The sequence below is a fragment of the Oncorhynchus mykiss genome, chromosome 23 (genome assembly GCF_057628025.1).
Source record: "Oncorhynchus mykiss isolate SJ-2025 chromosome 23, ASM5762802v1, whole genome shotgun sequence".
Taxonomy (NCBI): Eukaryota; Metazoa; Chordata; class Actinopteri; order Salmoniformes; family Salmonidae; genus Oncorhynchus; species Oncorhynchus mykiss.
In genome coordinates this window covers 61,632,357-61,647,500 of record NC_143044.1, presented here as the reverse complement: position 1 = coordinate 61,647,500, position 15,144 = coordinate 61,632,357, and the positions used below count along the sequence as shown (strand labels likewise).

At 40.7% G+C, this 15,144-nt stretch overlaps 1 protein-coding gene across 3 annotated transcripts in view; it reads left to right on the top strand.

The window, feature by feature from the left end:
• The window catches only part of adam9b (ADAM metallopeptidase domain 9b), a 39,963-nt gene that overhangs the window by 14,413 nt on the left and 10,406 nt on the right, over positions 1 to 15,144 (top strand). For all 3 annotated transcript variants that reach the window (XR_016491185.1, XM_090217865.1, XM_090217866.1), the window contains 7 exons: positions 6,592 to 6,722; positions 7,898 to 8,069; positions 11,166 to 11,255; positions 11,491 to 11,686; positions 13,042 to 13,150; positions 14,048 to 14,228; positions 14,599 to 14,688. Coding sequence is in view for 2 of the 3 variants with exons in the window: in XM_090217865.1 (XP_090073991.1) it covers positions 6,592 to 6,722; positions 7,898 to 8,069; positions 11,166 to 11,255; positions 11,491 to 11,686; positions 13,042 to 13,150; positions 14,048 to 14,228; positions 14,599 to 14,688 (969 nt within the window). In the remaining variant the exon portion in view is untranslated. The remainder of the gene's footprint in view (positions 1 to 6,591; positions 6,723 to 7,897; positions 8,070 to 11,165; positions 11,256 to 11,490; positions 11,687 to 13,041; positions 13,151 to 14,047; positions 14,229 to 14,598; positions 14,689 to 15,144) is intronic.

Sequence of the window (15,144 nt, the reverse complement as noted above, 5' to 3'; positions counted from 1 at the left end):
GTAGTATTCACCATTAGGTATGTAGTATTCATCAGTAGGTATGTAGTATTCATCAGTAGGTATGTAGTATTCATCAGTAGGTATGTAGTATTCATCAGTAGGTATGTAGTATTCATCAGTAGGTATGTAGTATTCATCAGTAGGTATGTAGTATTCACCATTAGGTATGTAGTATTCACCATTAGGTATGTAGTATTCACCATTAGGTATGTAGTATTCATCGGTAGGTATGTAGTATTCATCGGTAGGTATGTAGTATTCATCGGTAGGTATGTAGTATTCATCAGTAGGTATGTAGTATTCATCAGTAGGTATGTAGTATTCATCAGTAGGTATGTAGTATTCATCAGTAGGTATGTAGTATTCATCAGTAGGTATGTAGTATTCATCAGTAGGTATGTAGTATTCATCAGTAGGTATGTAGTATTCATCAGTAGGTATGTAGTATTCATCAGTAGGTATGTAGTATTCATCAGTAGGTATGTAGTATTCATCAGTAGGTATGTAGTATTCATCAGTAGGTATGTAGTATTCATCAGTAGGTATGTAGTATTCATCAGTAGGTATATAGTATTCACCATTAGGTATATAGTATTCATCAGTAGGTATGTAGTATTCACCATTAGGTATATAGTATTCATCAGTAGGTATGTAGTATTCATCAGTAGGTATGTAGTATTCATCAGTAGGTATATAGTATTCATCAGTAGGTATGTAGTATTCATCGGTGGGTATGTAGTATTCATCGGTGGGTATGTAGTATTCATCGGTGGGTATGTAGTATTCATCAGTAGGTATGTAGTATTCACCAGTAGGTATGTAGTATTCATCAGTAGGTATGTAGTATTCATCAGTAGGTATGTAGTATTCACCGGTAGGTATGTAGTATTCATCGGTAGGTATGTAGTATTCATCGGTAGGTATGTAGTATTCACCGGTAGGTATGTAGTATCATTAGGTATGTAGCAGATTAATCATTGTAACCTAGCCAGGACCCTAACACCTAGCAGACTAAGCATTGTAACCTAGACAGAACCCTAACACCTAGTAGACTAATCAGTGTAACCTAGACAGGACCCTAACACCTAGTAGACTAATCAGTGTAACCTAGACAGGACCCTAACACCTAGTAGACTAATCAGTGTAACCTAGACAGGACCCTAACACCTAGTAGACTAATCAGTGTAACCTAGACAGGACCCTAACACCTAGTAGACTAATCACTATAACCTAGACAGGACCCTAACACCTAGCAGACTAATCAGTGTAACCTAGACAGGACCCTAACACCTAGTAGACTAATCAGTGTAACCTAGACGGGACCCTAACACCTAGCAGACTAATCATTGTAACCTAGCCAGAGACAGGACCCTAACACCTAGTAGACTAATCATTGTAACCTAGACAGGACCCTAACACCTAGTAGACTAATCATTGTAACCTAGACAGGACCCTAACACCTAGCAGACTAATCATTGTAACCTAGCCAGAGACAGGACCCTAACACCTAGCAGACTAATCATTGTAACCTAGACAGGACCCTAACACCTAGTAGACTAATCATTGTAACCTAGCCAGAGACAGGACCCTAACACCTAGCAGACTAATCATTGTAACCTAGCCAGAGACAGGACCCTAACACCTAGTAGACTAATCATTGTAACCTAGACAGGACCCTAACACCTAGCAGACTAATCATTGTAACCTAGCCAGAGACAGGACCCTAACACCTAGTAGTCTAATCATTGTAACCTAGCCAGAGACAGGACCCTAACACCTAGTAGTCTAATCATTGTAACCTAGACAGGACCCTAACACCTAGCAGACTAATCATTGTAACCTAGCCAGAGACAGGACCCTAACACCTAGTAGACTAATCATTGTAACCTAGCCAGAGACAGGACCCTAACACCTAGTAGTCTAATCATTGTAACCTAGACAGGACCCTAACACCTAGCAGACTAATCATTGTAACCTAGCCAGAGACAGGACCCTAACACCTAGTAGTCTAATCATTGTAACCTAGCCAGAGACAGGACCCTAACACCTAGTAGTCTAATCATTGTAACCTAGACAGGACCCTAACACCTAGCAGACTAATCATTGTAACCTAGCCAGGACCCTAACGCCTAGCAGACTAATCATTGTAACCTAGCCAGCTAGTACCGTCTGAGGCTGTGGGTGTTAGTGTTGTGAGGTTGTGTCAGCCACCTGATAGGTCTAGATTATTCATGAGTCAGATAGTAACCTAGCCAGCTAGTACCGTCTGAGGCTGTGGTTGTTAGTGTTGTGAGGTTGTGTCAGCCACCTGATAGGTCTAGATTATTCATGAGTCAGATAGTAACCTAGCCAGCTAGTACCGTCTGAGGCTGTGGTTGTTAGTGTTGTGAGGTTGTGTCAGCCACCTGATAGGTCTAGATTATTCATGAATCAGATAGTAACCTAGCCAGCTAGTACCGTCTGAGGCTGTGGTTGTTAGTGTTGTGAGGTTGTGTCAGCCACCTGATAGGTCTAGATTATTCATGAGTCAGATAGTAACCTAGCCAGCTAGTACCGTCTGAGGCTGTGGTTGTTAGTGTTGTGAGGTTGTGTCAGCCACCTGATAGGTCTAGATTATTCATGAGTCAGATAGTAACCTAGCCAGCTAGTACCGTCTGAGGCTGTGGTTGTTAGTGTTGTGAGGTTGTGTCAGCCACCTGATAGGTCTAGATTATTCATGAGTCAGATAGTAACCTAGCCAGCTAGTACCGTCTGAGGCTGTGGTTGTTAGTGTTGTGAGGTTGTGTCAGCCACCTGATAGGTCTAGATTATTCATGAGTCAGATAGTAACCTAGCCAGCTAGTACCGTCTGAGGCTGTGGTTGTTAGTGTTGTGAGGTTGTGTCAGCCACCTGATAGGTCTAGATTATTCATGAGTCAGATAGTAACCTAGCCAGCTAGTACCGTCTGAGGCTGTGGTTGTTAGTGTTGTGAGGTTGTGTCAGCCACCTGATAGGTCTAGATTATTCATGAGTCAGATAGTAACCTAGCCAGCTAGTACCGTCTGAGGCTGTGGTTGTTAGTGTTGTGAGGTTGTGTCAGCCACCTGATAGGTCTAGATTATTCATGAGTCAGATAGTAACCTAGCCAGCTAGTACCGTCTGAGGCTGTGGTTGGTAGTGTTGTGAGGTTGTGTCAGCCACCTGATAGGTCTAGATTATTCATGAGTCAGATAGTAACCTAGCCAGCTAGTACCGTCTGAGGCTGTGGTTGTTAGTGTTGTGAGGTTGTGTCAGCCACCTGATAGGTCTAGATTATTCATGAGTCAGATAGTAACCTAGCCAGCTAGTACCGTCTGAGGCTGTGGGTGTTAGTGTTGTGAGGTTGTGTCAGCCACCTGATAGGTCTAGATTATTCATGAGTCAGATAGTAACCTAGCCAGCTAGTACCGTCTGAGGCTGTGGGTGTTAGTGTTGTGAGGTTGTGTCAGCCACCTGATAGGTCTAGATTATTCATGAGTCAGTCAGATGTAGAAGACAATAGTGCAGTTTGTTCTCAGACACACCATGACTTCCTCCCAAATGGCATCCTATTGGTCTGCTTCACAAATGGCACCCTATCGCATGGCACCCTATCGAATCGCACCCTATTCCCCTTTTAAACACTACTTTTTTACCCGGAGCCTTGATCAACAGTAGTGCACTATAAAATACATAGGGTTCTATAGGGCCCTGGTCTAAAGTAGTGCACTATATAGGGAATAGGGTTCTATAGGGCTCTGGTCTAAAGTAGTGCACTATATAGGGAATAGGGTTCTATAGGGCTCTGGTCTAAAGTAGTGCACTATATAGGGAATAGGGTTCTATAGAGCTCTGGTCTAAAGTAGTGTACTATATAGGGAATAGGGTTCTATAGGGTCCTGGTCTAAAGTAGTGCACTATAAAATAAATAGGGTTCTATAGGCCCCTGGTCTAAAGTAGTGCACTATAAAAGAAATAGGGTTCTATAGGGCCCTGGTCTAAAGTAGTGCACTATAAAATAAATAGGGTTCTATAGGGCCCTGGTCTAAAGTAGTGCACTATAAAATAAATAGGGTTCTATAGGGCCCTGGTCTAAAGTAGTGCACTATAAAATAAATAGGGTTCTATAGGGCCCTGGTCTAAAGTAGTGCACTATAAAATAAATAGGGTTCTATAGGGCCCTGGTCTAAAGTAGTGCACTATAAAATAAATAGGGTTCTATAGGGCCCTGGTCTAAAGTAGTGCACTATATAGGGAATAGGGTTCTATAGGGCTCTGGTCTAAAGTAGTGCACTATATAGGGAATAGGGTTCTATAGGGCCCTGGTCTAAAGTAGTGCACTATATAGGGAATAGGGTTCTATAGGCCTCTGGTCTAAAGTAGTGCACTATATAGGGAATAGGGTTCTATAGGACTCTGGTCTAAAGTAGTGCACTATAAAATAAATAGGGTGCCATTTGGGACCCATTAATAACACAGGAGTTAATCTGCTATGCAAATGTAAACAGGTGAAACCAGTGAAACCAGTCCACGATGACGAAGCACAGTGTGTTTGTGTCATTCCACAGATTCTTCTTCGTGTGGTAATGTACCGTGTGTAACACCATGTTCCACAGATTCTTCTTTGTGTCGTAATGTACCGTGTGTAACACCATGTTCCACAGATTCTTCTTTGTGTGGTAATGTACCGTGTGTAACACCATGTTCCACAGATTCTTCTTTGTGTGGTAATGTACCGTGTGTAATATCATGTTCCACAGATTCTTCTTTGTGTGGTAATGTACCGTGTGTAATATCATGTTCCAAAGGCTCCTGCTAACATTTTATAGTATTCAGAGGTTTTTTTCCAACTCCTTTTGTGTTTTTGGTTTAAATCAATTGTAATTTTCTCCTTTAAACATATACAGTGGCTTGCGAAAGTATTCGGCCCCCTTGAACTTTGCGACCTTTTGCCACATTTCAGGCTTCAAACATAAAGATATAAAACTGTATTTTTTTGTGAAGAATCAACAACAAGTGGGACACAATCATGAAGTGGAACGACATTTATTGGATATTTCAAACTTTTTTAACAAATCGAAAACTGAAAAATTGGGCGTGCAAAATTATTCAGCCCCCTTAAGTTAATACTTTGTAGCGCCACCTTTTGCTGCGATTACAGCTGTAAGTCGCTTGGGGTATGTCTCTATCAGTTTTGCACATCGAGAGACTGACATTTTTTCCCATTCCTCCTTGCAAAACAGCTCGAGCTCAGTGAGGTTGGATGGAGAGCATTTGTGAACAGCAGTTTTCAGTTCTTTCCACAGATTCTCGATTGGATTCAGGTCTGGACTTTGACTTGGCCGTTCTAACACCTGGATATGTTTATTTTTGAACCATTCCATTGTAGATTTTGCTTTATGTTTTGGATCATTGTCTTGTTGGAAGACAAATCTCCGTCCCAGTCTCAGGTCTTTTGCAGACTCCATCAGGTTTTCTTCCAGAATGGTCCTGTATTTGGCTCCATCCATCTTCCCATCAATTTTAACCATCTTCCCTGTCCCTGCTGAAGAAAAGCAGGCCCAAACCATGATGCTGCCACCACCATGTTTGACAGTGGGGATGGTGTGTTCAGGATGATGAGCTGTGTTGCTTTTACGCCAAACATAACATTTTGGTTTCATCTGACCAGAGCACCTTCTTCCACATGTTTGGTGTGTCTCCCAGGTGGCTTGTGGCAAACTTTAAACAACACTTTTTATGGATATCTTTAAGAAATGGCTTTCTTCTTGCCACTCTTCCATAAAGGCCAGATTTGTGCAATATACGACTGATTGTTGTCCTATGGACAGAGTCTCCCACCTCAGCTGTAGATCTCTGCAGTTCATCCAGAGTGATCATGGGCCTCTTGGCTGCATCTCTGATCAGTCTTCTCCTTGTATGAGCTGAAAGTTTAGAGGGACGGCCAGGTCTTGGTAGATTTGCAGTGGTCTGATACTCCTTCCATTACAATATTATCGCTTGCACAGTGCTCCTTGGGATGTTTAAAGCTTGGGAAATCTTTTTGTATCCAAATCCGGCTTTAAACTTCTTCACAACAGTATCTCGGACCTGCCTGGTGTGTTCCTTGTTCTTCATGATTCTCTCTGCGCTTTTGACGGACCTCTGAGACTATCACAGTGCAGGTGCATTTATACGGAGACTTGATTACACACAGGTGGATTGTATTTATCATCATTAGTCATTTAGGTCAACATTGGATCATTCAGAGATCCTCACTGAACTTCTGGAGAGAGTTTGCTGCACTGAAAGTAAAGGGGCTGAATAATTTTGCACGCCCAATTTTTCAGTTTTTGATTTGTTAAAAAAGTTTGAAATATCCAATAAATGTTGTTCCACTTCATGATTGTGTCCCACTTGTTGTTGATTCTTCACAAAAAAATACAGTTTTATATCTTTATGTTTGAAGCCTGAAATGTGGCAAAAGGTCGCAAAGTTCAAGGGGGCCGAATACTTTCGCAAGCCACTGTGTGTGTATATGTGTGTGTATATATATATATTTTTTTTTTTAACCATTCCACATCTGAACAGCATGTGGTCTTCTATCTCCACAGTATAGTGGTGACAATCTGGGCTACGTCTCTACTGTCGTGGCCCACGAGATGGGCCATAACCTGGGCATGAATCACGACGACAGCCGGTGTAGCTGTAATGGAGGGAGCTGTATCATGGCTGCATCGGCAACGTAAGTACTGGCCTCGACTGTCATCGCCACAAAAAAACCCTAAAGCAACATTCTCCTTTCCTGAGCGTTGTCTTTTTCAGAGGCCATCTGCTATTCAACCTGTTTGTTGAACTATAGTATATATATTAACTGTAAGGTCGCCACTGTATTGGTCAACATTATTTACACTCACCTGCTGAGTTGATTTTTTTATTTTATTTCACCTTTATTTAACTCGGCAAGTCAGTTAAGAACAAATTCTTATTTTCAATGACGGCCTAGGAACAGTGGGGTTAACTGCCTGTTCAGGGGCAGAACGACAGATTTGTACCTTGTCAGCTCGGGGGTTTGAACTTGCAACCTTCCGGTTACTAGTCCAACGCTCTAACCACTAGGCTACCTTGCCGCCCCACTATATATACAAAAGTATGTGGACACCCCTTCAAATTAGTGGATCTGGTTCATTCGGGCCCACACCCATTGCTGACAAGTGTATAAAATCTAGCACACTGCCATGCAATCTCCATAGACAAACATTGGCCGTAGAATGGCCCCATACTGAAGAGCTCAGTGACTTTCAACGTGGCACCGTCATAGGATGCCACCTTTCCAACAAGACAGTTGGAAAGGTTTCTGCCCTGCTAGAGCTGCCCCCCGGTCAACTGTAAGTGCTGTTATTGTGAAGAGGAAACGTCTAGGAGCAACAACTGCTCAGCCACGAAGTAGTAGGCCATACAAGCTGCCAGAACGGGACTGCAGAGTGCTGGGGCAAGTAGAGCGTAAATATAGTCTGTCCTCGTTTGTCCTCGAGATCTGTGTGGAAGAACTTGACTGGCCTGCACAGAGCCCTGACCTGAAGCCTTCCCAGAAGAGTGGAGGCTGTTATAGCAGCAATGTTCCAACATCTAGTGAAAAGCCTTCCCAGAAGAGTGGAGACTGTTATAGCAGCAATGTTCCAACATCTAGTGGAAAGCCTTCCCAGAAGAGTGGAGGCTGTTATAGCAGCAAAGGGGGACCAACTCCATATTAATGCCCATGGTTTTGGAATGAGATGTTTGACGAGCAGGAATCCACACACTTTTGTCCATATTGATAAGTGTATGTCTCATAGAAATGGAGTCATTGATTGTGACTGATTTGATTGATTCCATCGGTGTGGTATTCATGTACAGCGTCGTCTGTCTTCCCCTCCCCAGTGGATCCACCCTCTTCAGTGACTGTAGTGCCTCTGACTTTGAGCGCCTGGTCCTGCGTGGAGGAGGGGTGTGTCTGTTGAACCAGCCCTCCCAGTCCAACGTCGTCTCTGTGGGTAAATGTGGCAACGGAATGTTAGAGGAAGGAGAGGACTGTGACTGTGGAACACCCCAGGTACTGTCTGACTCACCTGTCTTCTTGTCTGTCCTTACCTGTCTTCCTGTCTGTCCTTACCTGTCTTCCTGTCTGACTTACCTGTCTTCCTGTCTGACTTACCTGTCTTCCTGTCTGACTTACCTGTCTTCCTGTCTGACTCACCTGTCTTCCTGTCTGTCCTTACATTCGTTGATTCACTCACACATTGAATGGCTTTCTATTATGCTTGATTCGTTGATTCACTCACACATTGAATGGCTTTCTATTATGCTTGATTCGTTAATTCACTCACACATTGAATGGCTTTCTATTATGCTTGATTCGTTGATTCATTCACACATTGAATGGCTTTCTATTATGCTTAATTCGTTGATTCATTCACACATTGATTGATGATGTATAATTGATTCAGAATGATTTTTCTAATATATATAACATTTCTAATGTTACTTTGTGTTAATGGGAGCTTTGGCTGAGTGTTGTATTTTGGATTCATTAAGGATCCCCGTTAGTTCCTGCCAAGGCAGCAGCTACTCTTCCTGGGGTTTATTATGGATCCCCATTAGTTCCTGCCAAGGCAGCAGCTACTCTTCCTGGGGTTTATTATGGATCCCCATTAGTTCTGTCAAGGCAGCAGCTACTCTTCCTGGGGTTTATTATGGATCCCCATTAGTTCTGTCAAGGCAGCAGCTACTCTTCCTGGGGTTTATTATGGATCCCCATTAGTTCTGTCAAGGCAGCAGCTACCCTTCCTGGGGTTTATTATGGATCCCCATTAGTTCTGTCAAGGCAGCAGCTACTCTTCCTGGGGTTTATTATGGATCCCCATTAGTTCTGCCAAGGCAGCAGCTACCCTTCCTGGGGTTTATTATGGATCCCCATTAGTTCTGCCAAGGCAGCAGCTACCCTTCCTGGGGTTTATTATGGATCCCCATTAGTTCTGTCAAGGCAGCAGCTACTCTTCCTGGGGTTTATTATGGATCCCCATTAGTTCTGTCAAGGCAGCAGCTACTCTTCCTGGGATTTGTTATGGATCCCCATTAGTTCTGTCAAGGCAGCAGCTACTCTTCCTGGGGTTTACTATGGATCCCCATTAGTTCCTGCCATGGCAGCAGCTACTCTTCCTGGGGTTTATTATGGATCCCCATTAGTTCCTGCCAAGGCAGCAGCTACTCTTCCTGGGGTTTATTAAGGATCCCCATTAGTTCCTGTCAAGGCAGCAGCTACTCTTCCTGGGGTTTATTATGGATCCCCATTATTTCCTGCCAAGGCAGCAGCTACTCTTCCTGAGGTTTATTGTGGATCCCCGTTAGTTCCTGCCAAGGCAGCAGCTACTGTACCCGAGGTCCAACAACATTAAGGCAGTTAAATATAATTAAACATTTACATTTCAACAGATTTCACAACACATTATGTGTGTTCTCTAAGGCCACTACTTTACAGTACAAAGTGTGTGTGTCCTCCCAGTTCCACTGTTTCATAAGGTTTATTTTTGCCTGTTTAAAAACCAATCTGATTCTCCTGCTGCATCAGTTACCTGATGTGGAATAGAGTTCCATGTAGTCATGGCTCTATGTAGTACTGTGGAATAGAGTTCCATGTAGTCATGGCTCTATGTAGTACTGTGGAATAGAGTTCCATGTAGTCATGGCTCTATGTAGTACTGTGGAATAGAGTTCCATGTAGTCATGGCTCTATGTAGTACTGTGGAATAGAGTTCCATGTAGTCATGGCTCTATGTAGTACTGTGGAATAGAGTTCCATGTAGTCATGGCTCTATGTAGTACTGTGGAATAGAGTTCCATGTAGTCATGGCTCTATGTAGTACTGTGGAATAGAGTTCCATGTAGTCATGGCTCTATGTAGTACTGTGGAATAGAGTTCCATGTAGTCATGGCTCTATGTAGTACTGTGCACCTCCCATAGTCTGTTCTGGACTTGGGGACTGTGAAGAGACCTCTGGTGGCATGTCTTGTGGGGTATGCGTGATGAAGTCAATCTCTCCTCTACATTGAGCCAGGACATATGATTAATGTTAGCTGTCCGTGTACATCCAAGGGCCAGCCGTGCTGCCCTGTTCTGAGACAATTGTAATTTCCCATGTCCTTCTTTTGTGGCACGTGACCACAAGACTGGACAGTAGTCCAGGTGCCACAAAACTCAGGCCTGCAAGTGCTGTTAAGGCAGAGCAGTGCTTTATTATGGACAGACTTCTCCCCATCTTAGCTACTGTTGTATCAATATGTTTTCACCATGACTGTTCACAATCTAGGGTTACTACAAGCAGTTTAGTCACCTCAACTTGCTCAACTTCCACATTCATTACAAGATTTTGGTGAGGTAAGGGTTTAGTGAATGATTTGTCCCAAATACTTTCAGCTTATTTATATTGCCACCCATTCTTAAACTGACTGGAGCTCTTATTGCAGTGATTTCACTTGCTGTGGTAGCTGACGTGCACAATAATGAGTCATAGACACAGTATTTTCTCATAGCCAATTGCAGCTCATTAGTAAAGATTGAACAAAGCAAGGGGCCTAGACAGCTGCCCTGGGGAATGCCTGACTCTACCAGGATTATGTTGGCTTCCGTTAAAGAACACCCCCTGGGTTCTGTTAGACAGGTAACTCTTTATCCACAATATAGCAAGTGGTGTAAAGCCATAACACAGATGTTTTTCCAACAGCAGATTATGACCGATAATGTCGGAAGATGGACTGAAGTCTAAAAAAAAACATCTCCCACAATCTGTTAATTTAATCTGTTAACAGGCTGATTGGTTGGCTGTTTGATCCAGTAAAGGGTGCTTTGCTATTCTTGGGTAGCGGAATGACTTTTGCTTCTCTCCAGGCCTGGGGGCATACACTTTCCTGTAAGGCTTAGATTGAAGATATGGAAAATAGGAGTGGCAATATCGTTCAATATTATCCTCAGTCATTTTCCATCAAAAAATGTCAGACCCATGTAGCTTGTCATGGTTGATAGACAACACTTTTTAAAGAATTCAAAATTACAATGCATGTATTTTATAATTTGGTCAGTTATCCATGGATGTGTCGGTTCAGAATTTAGTTTTTGACATGCCTAAGTTTACTAATCTTGCCGATGTTGCAGGAATGTACCAATAAGTGCTGTGACGCGGCCACCTGTAAGTTGACCTGGGGATCGGCCTGCGCTCAGGGAGCCTGCTGCAAGGACTGCAAGGTTAGTCCAGCTGCTGTCGGTCTTCAAAACCGTATGGATTAGGGCGCTCCCCAAACCGGACAGCAAATCAATGATCTTCAATGAAAGCAGTTTGTTGGTGGGGGAGGGCCTAGGATTGTGTTGAGCTATTTCGTCAGAGGTTTCAACTTGGGAGGTGTCAACTTTTGATTTTAAATATGAAAACCGATTTTGAAAATGAATGTTTCTCCGGCCTAATTTCTCTCCAATTTTTCAGATCAGCGTGTCAGGGACACCGTGCAGGGGATCTGTCAACACATGTGACCTCCCAGAATACTGCAACGGCTCCACCTCCTACTGTCCATCTGACTTCTATATCATGGATGGGCTTCTCTGTGAGAACAACGCGGCGTACTGTTATGAGGGCCGCTGCCAGACCTACGACTACCAATGCAAACATCTTTTTGAAACAGGTACAAAATAAACATATTTATATATTTTATTTTTATTTTCTATATTTATTTTAATTTTATATTTTTTATTTAATTTTAATTTTATATATTATATTTATTTTATACATTTTATTTTTATTTTATACATTTTATTTGATTTTTATATTATATATTTCATTTTAATGTTATATATTTAATTTTATTTTAATTTTATATATTTTATTTTAATTTTATATATTTTATTTTAATTTTATATATTTTATTTTATATATTTTATTTATTTTATATATTTTATTTTATATATTTTATTTATTTTATATATTTTATTTATTTTATATATTTTATTTTATATATTTTATTTATTTTATATATTTTATTATATACATTTTATTTTATATATTTTATTTTATATATTTTTTTATTTTATATATTTTATTTTTATTTTATTTTTATTTTATATATTTTATTTTAATTTTATATATTTTATTTTAATTTTATATATTTTATTTTATATATTTTATTTATTTTATATATTTTATTTTATATATTTTATTTATTTTATATATTTTATTTATTTTATATATTTTATTTTATATATTTTATTTATTTTATATATTTTATTATATAAATTTTATTTTATATATTTTATTTTATATATTTTTTTATTTTATATATTTTATTTTTATTTTATTTTTATTTTATATATTTTATTTTATATATTTTATTTATTTTATATATTTTATTATATAAATTTTATTTTATATATTTTATTTTATATATTTTTTTATTTTATATATTTTATTTTTATTTTATTTTTATTTTATATATTTTATTTTAATTTTATATATTTTAATTTTATATATTTTATTTTATATATTTTATTTATTTTATATATTTTATTTTATATATTTTATTTATTTTATATATTTTATTTATTTTATATATTTTATTTTATATATTTTATTTATTTTATATATTTTATTATATAAATTTTATTTTATATATTTTATTTTATATATTTTTTTATTTTATATATTTTATTTTTATTTTATTTTTATTTTATATATTTTATTTTATATATTTTATTTATTCTATATATTTTATTTTATATATTTTATTTTTATTTTATTTTTATTTTATTTTATATTTTATTTTTATTTTCTATATTTTCTATATTTTATTTTTATTTTATATTTTATTGTATTTTAATTTTATACATTTAATTTAATTTGTATTTTATATATTTGATTGTATTTTTATTTTCTATATTTGAATCAAGAAAGTAACTGTGACCTTGTGACCTGACTGTTAATATTTTCCTTCTTTTATTTCTTAAGTCTGAAATGTTAAATGTTTTGATTTATTTTTCTTCCCAGGTGCAAGCAAAGCAGCAGACATCTGCTTTCAGACGGCTAATCTAAAGGGGGATGCGTTTGGGAACTGTGGCATGACGTCGTCAGGGACCTATGTGAAATGTAGTTTGGCGTAAGTGATCTGAATTTGTCATCGGCATTCATAATTGATGAAAAAGTAAGATTGGAAATGTTTCACTACTGTTAAGTTTTACAACACCTACTCATTCTAGGGTTTTTCTTCATTTTTACTATTTTCTACATTGTAGAATAATAGTGAAGACATCAAAACTATGTAATAACACATATGGAATCATGTAGTAACCAAAAAAGTGTTGGTAGGTTGAGAGAATGTCAAGGCAAAGGGCTCTGTAAAATATATTTTGAATTGTTTAACACGTTTTTGTTTAACACATGATTGTAATTTTGACATTCACATTCTTGCCCCCGGGGCGGAGTGTGGAGCCCCAGCCCCCCGGGGCGGAGTGTGGAGCCCCAGCCCCCCGGGGCGGAGTGTGGAGCCCCAGCCCCCCGGGGCGGAGTGTGGAGCCCCAGCCCCCCGGGGCGGAGTGTGGAGCCCCAGCCCCCCGGGGCGGAGTGTGGAGCCCCAGCCCCCCGGGGCGGAGTGTGGAGCCCCAGCCCCCCGGGGCGGAGTGTGGAGCCCCAGCCCCCCGGGGCGGAGTGTGGAGCCCCAGCCCCCCGGGGCGGAGTGTGGAGCCACTACTGACTCCCTCCCTGTCTCCACTGTGTTACTCCTGACTCCCTCCCTGTCTCCACTGTGTTACTCCTGACTCCCTCCCTGTATAGAGTTACTACTGACTCCCTCCCAGTCTCCACTGTGTTCCTGTATAGAGTTACTACTGACTCCCTCCCAGTCTCCACTGTGTTCCTGTATAGAGTTACTACTGACTCCCTCCCAGTCTCCACTGTGTTCCTGTATAGAGTTACTACTGACTCCCTCCCAGTCTCCACTGTGTTCCTGTATAGAGTTACTACTGACTCCCTCCCTGTCTCCACTGTGTTCCTGCAGTAATGCCATGTGTGGGAAGGTACAGTGCACTAACGTAAACACCAACAACCCTCCTCCTGGAGGATCGGTCAGTAACCAGATCATCGATGGTTCTTCGTGTGTCAACGCAGACTTTAACCTGGGCTCTGATGTTCTGGACCCTGCCTATGTCAACCAGGGCAGTCCCTGCACCAAGGGGAAGGTAAGATTACCATTTTTGGTTTCAGTGTCTTCAACTTTGTCCCTTTCTGTCTTTCTAAGATGATGTCACTTCCTCCACAGGACGGGTGGTGTGTGTTGAGCCATTTCTTCCACAGAGCGGGTGGTGTGTGTGTTGAGCCATTTCTTCCACAGGGTGGGTGGTGTGTACTGAGCCATTTCTTCCACAGGGTGGGTGGTGTGTACTGAGCCATTTCTTCCACAGTGTGGGTGGTGTGTTTGAGACATTCCTTCCACAGTGTGGGTGGTGTGTACTGAGGCGGCAGGACAACCATAATGCCTTGTAGTCATTGCTATGGGAGGTTTGTTTGAATCCAGAGATAATATCCAGGACTCCTCTCTTTTTATTCCAGGCCTGCCTTGACTTCCAGTGTGTGAATGCCTCAGCTCTACTGTCTGTGGACCTCCACTGTGACGCCAACAACACATGTAACAGCCGGGGGGTAAGAGAAGGTCTCATTCTACATACATCACGTACAGGCCATCTGATTGGCTCTTCTGGGGAAAGATCTCACTCTCTAGAAGGGGTTGGTTACATCACGTTTTACAGGCCATCTGATTGGCTCTTCTGGGGAGAGGTCTCACTCTCTAGAAGGGGTTGGGTACATCACGTTTTACAGGCCATCTGATTGGCTCTTCTGGGGAGAGGTCTCGCCCTCTAAAAGGGGTTTGGTACATCACGTGTTACAGGCCATCTGATTGGCTCTTCTGGGGAGTCAAGACCAGTGTCTATTGTATTGGCTGGTTGATTAGTTAATTGTTTGGCTCTACTTGGGAGAGAGACCAGTGTCTATTGTATTGGCTGGTTGATTAGTTAATTGTTTGGCTCTACTTGGGAGAGAGACCAGTGTCTATTGTATTGGCTGGTTGATTAGTTAATTGATTGGTATATCTCCCCC